General features: G+C 43.7%; 1 protein-coding gene across 2 annotated transcripts; it reads left to right on the top strand.

Moving 5' to 3' along the window:
- The first annotated feature begins 762 nt into the window (after window positions 1–762).
- On the top strand, window positions 763–9,828 carry LOC141933386 (putative pleckstrin homology domain-containing family N member 1). Of its 2 annotated transcripts, XM_074848005.1 has the most exons (12): window positions 763–913; window positions 2,083–2,161; window positions 2,684–2,830; window positions 3,673–3,759; window positions 4,926–4,998; window positions 5,666–5,802; window positions 7,127–7,273; window positions 7,846–7,932; window positions 8,089–8,164; window positions 8,567–8,643; window positions 9,418–9,517; window positions 9,605–9,828. In XM_074848005.1, the coding sequence occupies exons 1-11, from the start codon at window positions 825–827 to the stop codon at window positions 9,490–9,492; spliced, it is 1,074 nt and encodes a 357-aa protein (XP_074704106.1). In that variant the 5' UTR covers window positions 763–824; the 3' UTR covers window positions 9,493–9,517; window positions 9,605–9,828. The 2 variants fall into 2 exon arrangements, with proteins under 2 accessions (XP_074704106.1, XP_074704105.1); XM_074848004.1 differs by having other exon boundaries at window positions 9,418–9,828.
- The last annotated feature ends 352 nt before the right edge of the window (window positions 9,829–10,180 follow it).

The raw sequence follows: 10,180 nt of genomic DNA, 5'->3' as shown, positions 1-10,180 counted from the left end.
AAAACCCTCTGAACCATTATAGAGCAAGAGGGTTTCCACAAGCTCAGAAGATGTAAAACAAAATAAAACTAAACTTGTATGTGTTGTGCTTGTTCGGCTCATTTTCACCTTATATAAACAAACAACTATCAACCTCAGCTGGAAAACAAGTAACTATAAGTACTGAGTTCTTCTGCAGAAAGTAATACTTCAACCAGCCAGCCAGAAATTATGGGAAAGATACAGAAAACGAGACAACTGTTACCACATTAAAACTCATCCCTTTTAAAACAATGCTGATCTGACCAGTGCAATCCAGAAACAGGCCCAGCTTCGTACATACAAAGCCCTCGTACAAAAAGGCAGGGAAAGAAGCTGCAAAGACTAAACCTAAGGCTTAACAATGGAAATCCCCCAGTTTGTCCCATCATTTGTAGGAGATTTGTATATCCAGCTCCCTCACTCATTAGATCCTCTGTGCCTTGCACACTCATTATATTAAGACTTTCATTTTTGATTTGGCTGAGGTGACGGCCCAGCAGCAGCACACACTTATCGCATCAGGCCACCATCTTCGCAGGAAACAATGACGCTTGGGGGACGATGGAGATGGGGAGGAAGGGAGAGAGGTTTAAAACCAACAGGAAATGCTTTTACATCTCAGACGCTGCTGCTTCTAACCCAAGAGGAATTTAAATGAGTAGAAAGTTTAAGGGTACGTGCGTGTTTCCTTCCCCTCCTGTGCTTACGCTGATGGACTGTAGTTGAGGCACGTTCATGTGATCCTGTGGCTGCAGCATCAGTTTGAAGCAAGAATCTGTGGAGAGAGGAGCCGCCAGCCAAGCATGGGATGCTGCAGCCTGAGTGCCAGGCAGGCTGGGTCTGCAGGAGCCGGCCAGGATGAGGTGGAGCTGCTGAAGACAGGCAGGATGGGGTAGGTAACCATTTTGGGGCATGTGAAAAAAGCCTATCAGCTCCACTCAAACAGACATTGGGTGCTCGAGACTGAAACCCAATGGCTGTATTTGCTTTCCAAATATCACTCTCTTAAAGGAAAAGCTTTCTCTTCCTCCCCTTTTCTAGCCAGAATTTAGAGTAATGCTGTGTCAGAATCATCTAATCTTCTAACTAGAGCCTGCTTACTTCTCCTCAATATGCTCCCCCAGTCTGAAGGTGGAAGCATTCCTTCCTGCCATGGATGTAACTCTGTTTTGGACGGGCAATCACAACTCCTGGGGCTCTGGCAAGCACTGCTCATGTTTTGTCAGAAATGGATGTTTTCAATCAGACTGTCACAGGTCAGAGGCAGATCAGAGGCCTGAAAAGAAGCTCAGGAGGCCTTTAGTGCTGCTTCCACCTCTGGAGCAGCCTCAGCTCTTCCTAAATCTTGCTTGACAGACGCTTGTCTAACCTGTCCTTGAAAACCTCCAGTGATGAAGGTTCTGCAGTGTTGCAAGCAAGCTGTTGTTTTTTCCCAGTAGCTGACCTTTGGTGCAGGTAAGGTTGTTGTCTCTTATCTTATGCACCACAGACAAAAAGGAAAAATTGTTCCCCTCCTCCTTCTAGTTCACATACGTGAACTGTTACCATACCACCTCAGTATTATTTACTTTAGGCCCAGTGTTGAGCTACATTACACCTTTCCTTCCATAATTTCGTCATACTCCAAGTAACAGTGTTATCCCTTCCTTGTCCGTCACAGCAGGCATACTGAGAGTGCTTTCATCATCCCTACACTCTTTTCTGTGTAATGGCAGTGGAAAATTAGGAGTCTAAGTGCTTTGTTGAATTTACAATCTAGTCTCTGCTTAATGCGAGGGCACACTTAGTGGCATGTTCCCCAAAAGTTCAGGTGTGCTATTCCTTGACAAGCCTGCTTTCTGATTCTGCATCTGCTGCATTTTTTTTCCTAGACTTCACGGAGCTGTTACCACTCAATATTCCTGTCGAAAATAGTATATTCTAAAATACATCAAATTTATGCCAGAAATTCATAAATTTGTCTGCTCGCTGAGCATTAACCTCTCTCTCTGGTTTTTTTTTTTTAGAATGCAACACATGTAAGTGCTTTTCTATGCCTTTCCATATTCTCTTCCATTTCAGAACATGGTCCAACCCAGAAGGCCAGAGTGAGGTATCCCTCCATGCTGAGGACCCTGCAATACTAGCAGAAACAGAAGATGTGAGTATGAGCAGGGTCATGCAAGCAAAGATTTGTATGCAGAATCAAGGAAGAAATCACAGGCCTATTTATCTCACCCACCACAGCATTATCCTGATGCAGTATCCCATTACAGTAAAGTGCCAGAGGCTATGACATACCCTTTGTTTTGAAAGCAAGTAAGCTGTTTTGAGGCCTAGGTATAGGATTTCAGCTTTTGTTCTACAAATTCACATGCAAGAAAGTTTGTCATCACAAGTCAGTTTTGGATTTTTTCCTGGGACCATGTTTTATCAGCATTGTTGAGAGAAGATGCTCAGAGAGAGGGGAAGTGATTTATGCAAATTCACATATATGGTCAACATCCAAACCTCCCACTGTCAGGGCTGCAAAACCACCCTCTTTTCTCTCTTTTTATCTAGTGTTATAAATCACTATTGCTTGGCTCTCATTTCCATTTTTCCACCTCTAATTGTCTTACTTTACAAGATATTCCTGCTAAGATTACAAGAAGAAATGCATCCTAATGTTTATTTGTTTCAGACACAAGTACTGTGGGGAAGAACACGGGAGGAACTAGCAAACTTGTTGATCACACAGCCTGTCAGTGGCTGGGAAGGGATGAACATCCACTCTCTTGGGGAAATTATTTGGTCCTCCCTGGTTTTTCTGAGAAGTTATTGCGCAGAGGTAATCACCCTTTTACTACAACCACTGAGTAATATGCAAGGGATAAGGTGGGGGTAAATTTGGATTTCATGCATCCTGTCTGAATTACTGTCAAATCTCAGTGCTTGACTAAAGCTACAATTTGTCCTGACCTTTGTTTTCAAGAGTTAATGCTAATATGTTCAACTTTTCACCAGTGCAGTAAAAGCTGAATGTATTTCACAGCCACTTCTTTGAGCAGCACAAATCTTTGCATTCACTCCCTGGAGAAACGAAATGTCCTTTTTGTCAGAAGTCTCTTGTATTCTTTTCCCCTAAGAGATAAGGACTGGTTATTATGGTTGCAAATTTGTATGTGTAAAAGTCCACAGGTACTGGAGGTGACTGATAAAACTAATGCAGTGTGATTGCTGTTACCCTGGTTTTGATGAAGTCAGAAGAGGGAACTGAGAGCTATTCTAACTTTGTCGTGGATTCACATCTCTTTGCCTGCACATCACTGTTTATCTGGCTGTATACACATGAGCAAAACCTCCCCGTCTCACAGGAATGCCGTGGTCTGGCTTACCAGTGCTCAGAGAGCACATAGACACTGTTTAAAGAAAGATGATATAAAATTATGAAGTACTGACATAAAGCTGCAGTCCGACTGTGACCCAGTGCAGGACAGTCCAGCAGTCAGACGCTGACACACTGTCACTAAGCATGATCAGCACTGTCTGCACATAAAGATGCACAGAGTACTGCATCAGCAGAGAGGAAGGAAAGGTGAAGAGCTTCAAAGAAATATTTCCTTTTCTTAAAAAAAAAAAAAAAAGTGGAAACATTTTGGAGGAAAGATATAATTGATCTTATTTCCACAGGAGATGTGTGAATGCTACATTGTGCTGTCCTCCTTTCACTTGCTGATTCTTTCAGTGGATCGTACAAAGAAGGCATTTGTTTATGAGGTAAAGCACAAGAATCTTTCTGTGTCTGTTGTATCCATGCTCATATTCAAGATTTCCTAAATACCTCTTTGCTCATAGCTCTAGCATGTACACAGCAATAAGAGTACCCACCCTCGGTGCCCTGCCAAGGGGAAGGCTCAGGCTGGAGCAAACGTGCAGGTCCCATCAGCCAAGGCAGAGACACCTGACAGGGTTCAGTGGAGCTTTGGCACATTTTCTAGCATAGTAGCTCCATTTTTCAGCTTACTTGAACAGGGAAGCGAGTCTGCTCCAGGGATTGAAGAGTAAGTGCCAGTTTCTATTTATATGCCTACTTCTAGGATCGATAACATTAGCTGGCCTCTTATCACTTATTTACCCAGGGAGAGGGACTGCAACTCTGTGCGAGTGAGCTAAGTGAACAAGCCATCAGCCAGGAGGTATCGGAAGAAGGTCGTAAGAACAGGAGATTACAGGAGAGCGAGTTAGAAAGGTGTATCGGGGGCAGACATGGTGTACCAAGGAGAGACATACTCAGAGGAGCTGCCTTCAGCACAGCAGTGTCTCCTGATGCATCTTTGGTGTATGTGGATCCTAAATGTGAGGAAAAAAAAGGAGTCGAAGTAGGAAATGTCGTAACTACAGGAAGAAGGTCATTGATCTGTGTAACGTTGGAGTTGATAAAAATCTAAGTCCCTGCAAGAGTTAAGAATGGTGGTGGAAGAAGACACAGAAGAAACATCATCAGTTTATGAAATACAGGATCCAAAATGCAAACTAGGGTTTCTCTGTCCTGAATGTCAGTGTAGTGGTTTGGGGCATGGGGCGGGAATTAAGGAGGGGGAGGCTGCAAGGCAGATGAAATTCCATCTAGTTCATACAAAGTACTTTTCAACACCAGCCTTGGTCTATTGGTGGAGCTCACCCCTATACCTCAGAGCACTTTATGAAGGAGGACAGTAATTTTACAGATAGGGAAACAGGAATAAGCCCCTGATTTCCTATGTCTTCAGACAATGAGCTGAATGCCATCCCACACAGACGTCCTTAAAGTCAAAGGTTCAAAGGATGGAAAATTCTTTAGCCTGGCTTGCAAAAAGCATTCCATTGTACATCAGAGGGACTGCAGTGGGACAGAGAAGTTGTTGTTGCCAACCACTTTCTAACACAATTCCCTGCCATACCAGGGTCTCCTTCCTCTTGCTGGGATGCGTCTGAGAGAGATTGGGAGTGCAATCGGCCACACATTTGAAATTTCGGGTAAGCCTGTTCCGCAGTTCCTGAGGGGCCTGTGATAGTCACAAAGGAGTGATACCCATGCTCTAGCCTTCAAGGACTGGCCTGCATGGCCATAAGATGAGAGGGTAATGCAGCCACGGGGAGGAGTACTGAAGAAGGGACATGCCTCCTCTCCAACATTCAGCCATGCTGGAGAACATGCCGTGCCTTTCTGGACTGGACTCTCACATGCAGCATATGCTGTAATTGTGTAGAGGGATGAGACATCACTAGATAGAAGGAATTCAGAATCTTAGTTTTTACAGGTGGACACAACTGCTGCACAGTCTTAAACCTAGAATGCCTTAGGGTTAACTAGAATTCCTCATGTGCAAGGCAATATAACGATAGTTTCCCCTTTACTCTAATTTTCTACTTAAACTAAACAGGAGGCAAATGCTGGCGTCTGCATGTAGAACAAGGAAGCTCCCTAATTGTCCAAGTGCCAACCCAGTATCTGCCATCAAGAACAATACAAGACAGACACGAGCTTGTTTCATCATGAGATATCAAAGCACAAGTGCAATGTGGCCATAGAGCTAATGAACGACGGAGTGGAGGAGCAGCACACAGAACTCACCCTCTAGGCTCAGAGGCAGATCCCAGCCGTCCTTCCTCAGACCCAGGGGCTCTCTGTTTCTTTGCACAGGGTCCATGATAGAATCCAGGCTCATCCACTGCCAGAATTCAGCTGACTTCGACATGTGGGTTCAACACCTCCAGCACCAAATCAAGATGGCAAATGCTCACTGCCCAGTCAGTCCCAACAATAATATCTCTTTTTTGGTAAGTCAGTGCAGAAGAGCTGTAAAGAGAATGGGAAGAAAAGAGGGAACAGTGGCAGCTTTGAAAGTGGACAGGGTTTTTCAGGGATTTTTTAGCATGCAGGCTGGAAAGGAAGAGTGTTACTTGGGGAAGCTGTTCTAGGCTATGGCAAGCAAAACTTGCTACACACAAATTTGCAACTGCTACTCTACGCTCATGAGAGATTTTAGAAAAATTATTGATCGGTTTTGTTCCTGGGACGTAACTACTACACTGCTAGGAAAAAAAAAAAAAAAAACAAAAAACAACAAAAAAACCCCAAAACTTCTTCAAAATAAAGACTTGCTCTTCGATACATGCTGACTGTCGCACAAGCGACACACTGCAGCATCCCCAAGGGTCACAAGATGGCAGGATTACACTGCCACTGAAAACATCCCCCCCCCCCCAGCTCTGCCCTGGGGAATCCACATACAGCAACGCCAGGAGTCCTCCCAAAGCGCTGCCCACACCGTGCTACACTCAGGTTCCTGAAGGGTAAGAGTCAACTGGAAAGCCAGCTTGTTTTTTCCCCCTCCCTAGTGTTATTTACTAACACTTCTGCTAAGGTTTCCCCCTTTTTAAACATCCACTCTGCTGTCCTTGATGTCTAGCATGACACAGACCCTCGGGCAACACCGTAGCTCAGTTGTGTCTAACAGCATGCTTGTCTTCAATTTGGGGGAAGAAAGGGCAACCCAGACCACCCACCCTTAAGAGCTGTGGATTTCTGCTGTTCCCTACAGTTCATGGAATTGTTGGTAGCTATTGGACACAAGCTAATTTTACAGTAGTCAGCCCAGGTGGCCCTGCTCTAAGGATTCAATATAGATTGCAGAAACCCATCCACGACTCAGCGTAGCCATGCACACTGTGAGCCCACACCAAACCCCACTCCCCTGTTAGCTGGACAGCACTACTTTGAAGGAAAAGGAAAATATCCTCCATTAAAGGGGCGATATTTTGCTTTTTGCCAAGCCCAAAGTGCTTTGAACTAAGATGAAATTCGAATTCAAACCAAACCAGCGTCTCAAACCACCTCTTCTGAGGGGGAAAAGGGAAATGAGACTTTTCCCTTCAAATAGCTAAAGCTGTTTGGTTGTCTTGGCTGCTGCTTGTGAAACCACAGTACACATGATTTTGTTCCAGTAGGTAGCAAACCTACAGCAAACTATGAACTTCATAAAGGGTTTCCCAATTTCCAAGCATATATCCTAAATATCTTTTACCACCCTATAACCCTAAAAAACATCATACCTGTACTTTTTTCTGATTTTGCTCTGTTTCAAAAAAAAAAAAAAAAAAGGTGCCGTGTGATGAACAGTGGAAGAAGAGGGAGCTGACGAGACATCTGATGTGTAACGCCATCCTGAAGTGGGAAGGAAAACCTATTCAGCATCTGGGAAGGATACAGTATTTGACCATGGTGCAAGTGGCTAGTGGCTGCATGGGGGTAATATACACTGTGTACCACTCTGACATGTGGGGGGCTTTAAGAAGACTGGAACCAGTGAAAGTTTAGGTTCACATAGAACTGATGCTTAAAGAGAAAAAAAAAAAAAAAAAAAAAAGGCTAATGATGTCAAAGTCCCACGGTATTAAAGAGACAAAAGGAAATGCAGTTGTATTTCTGAAAGCTGCTTCTGACAATGTGTCCAAACACAGCTGCCCTCAACTTCCAAGGGAGTACAGCCAGGAGGGATAGCCCACCCCTTTCTAATCACACAGCAAGATCAAGGTTTTCTAAACATTTCCTTGCAGATGTGTGCCTGACATTCTAAAAAAACCCTCACTGCTTTGTGATATCCTATCAGCTTTCTAAACAATGAATAACCAACCTGAATAAGAAATACAAAGAATAGTATCCATGGCTGGCACAGCAGCAACGGGGCACAGCAGCCAGTTCTGAGTTTTGGTGTATTGTCATAGTCATTAAACTTCATTTTCTGCCTTTGACTGAGACAGATCCACCAAGTGGAAGTTATTGAATGTTTTTGCTGTCTCTAAGATGCCTCTTTTCCACAGGACTCTGAGGAAAGACTGCTGATCCTGTTTCCAGAAGATCTGCTTTTCCTCTCTGTGGATAAGGACGGAACTGCAATCACATACAAGGTAACAGAGGAAATATGGGAAATAAACGGTCAAATAACTGAAGAACTAAAAGGAGCTGGAGCTAGTGAGCAGCATTGGGTGATGAAAATGTCTGAATAGCACGGAGAAAAGTGAGGAGCCGCAGGAAAAGCATCTTTTTTCTTTTCTGCTTTGAAGGGAAAACTCCCCCTAACTGGAATCCAGGCAAAGGAGAAATCTGCTATGCTGGGGAGGTTACAGTTTGAAATTACAGGTATGTGATTGAAAAAGAAAGATGAGAGCTCTGAAACACAGGAGGTTCTGTCTGAACATAGGGATCCAGTTTTTTTCTGGGAGGGTGGCTGAGCACAGGGACAGGTTGCTCAAAGAGGCTGGGGAGTCTCCAGCCTTGGGGATATCAAAAGCCATCTGGACATGGCCTTGGGCAACCAGCTCTGGAGGGCTGGACCTTCCAGCCTCAACCATTCTGTGAGTCTAATGAGAAACTGAGCAACACCAGCCCTCGGGCTCGCCTCGAGGATGGGTTACCTGGTGAAGTCATCTTCCCACGAGGGCCAGTCCCTGTGACTTTCCTTGCCATAGGCGAATAAACTGTGTCATGGCAAACTTTGCACACTTTTCCATCCCCAAACTGTTCCCTGCTAATGTGTTGCAGGAAGCCTGACAGAACCAATCCTTATCACCTGTTCCACAGCAGAGGATTATGAAAAATGCCTCTTCTACCTACAGAAGGTATTTTTCAGAGAACATTACTGCAGCAATATCTCTTTTCAAGCCTGGGATTTTCCCAGCCATAGATCCATCTAAAATGTATCATGCTCCCAGCTTTTCTTCTCCTTTTCACCTGAGTAGGGAGTCCTCAAACCTTCTTCAAGCCTTTCTCCTGATAAGATTCATCCATTTGGCCAGTAAAATATCAGTGGGTATTTAAAAAGAGAAAACACTCTCAGCAGGGGTTGAATTTAGGTCCTTTTAGGCAAAACAGCTACCTACTCTAGCAGTGAAAGCCTGATACCTAAACACCCAACTTGCACTGATTTCAGTGGAAATTACATACTGAAATAAGCAGAACTACCGAGGGGAGGAGGCAAGCCACTGAACTCTATTTCCTGACGATAGACAGACACACTATGTCACAATACCTCCTAAAACACTCATGATAGCACTACCAGCTTATGAGCTGCTTCCCAGGAAGTTATACCCATGTAACAGGAGTTAGTTTTAAGTAGGTCCTTCAAAATAGAACCTTATCTAGGTTCTAGTTTCCAGAGTCAATTGTTTTTTGTTGGCCAGCACATACAGCACACCCTACACAGTGGATAACGCTATCTGGGCTCAGAGGAGAGAAAGGTGAACCAGCAGTGGATGTTTTAAATGCAGAAGAGATGTTGGGCTCTGTGTATTTATTAATCAATATGGCTATTCTACAGTGAGCATGGCTATGTTTATCTAGTGTGGAAATTCTTGGCAGAGTTAGGATATTCACATGCTGAAAATATGTTCCAGCCAGAGAAAATCCTTGATCCTCCGACTCTTCAGCCACCACCAATCATCCCTAAGAAATCTCGGCGGTATCGGTAGGACATTAGCATACAGTGACAAGAAGGTACGTTGAATACAATCCCAACAGAAAGTGAAGAAGCTGAAGAATGAGTAAGAATAGACTGGAAATTGGAAACCAATATTCTTTCAGACCGAGAGGTGAACAAGGGTCTGCACACAAGCTGTTCTCCACTGGCTGCTGTTCTGAATGGGCCACTGCAATCAATGGAAGATCTTGTTATTCTGACCTCAGCTGTACATATGCCTCAAGGAGAAATCTTTCTCAGTTTTCTTACTATATTTATTGCCTGATTCTTATCAGAAACATTGTAAAATGCTGTGTAAATGCTACAAAATAAACCCCGTTTACCTCAACCTAAACTATGCACAGAAAGCAGCATTCAGATAACTGTTGGTTTGGAAAGCCATTGCCTTCCTTTGAAATGGCAGGCACAATGCGATTCTTGATGGTGAACAGTCTCTTTTCTACAGTTTTTCTTCCCTGCCCAAATCAAGAAGAAATGTTAATCCTAGAAGTTTTCACAAACCAAAAATTGTTTCCCCAAATACTCATTGCTGACTTCTACCCTCCAAGAAGAACAACCCAAAAACCTCCAGGCTGAATCAAATCTATTCATTTTGATGATTTCAAAATACCTCATTTGGATTTTGAACACCTTAAGAATTTTTTCTCCACTCTACTTATATGTAGCACTGAAAAGGAAGC

The sequence above is a fragment of the Strix aluco genome, chromosome 22 (genome assembly GCF_031877795.1).
Source record: "Strix aluco isolate bStrAlu1 chromosome 22, bStrAlu1.hap1, whole genome shotgun sequence".
Classification (NCBI taxonomy): domain Eukaryota; kingdom Metazoa; phylum Chordata; class Aves; order Strigiformes; family Strigidae; genus Strix; species Strix aluco.
The sequence above is the reverse complement of the archived record's forward strand: the minus strand, read 5'-3'. Positions and strand labels throughout refer to the sequence as shown.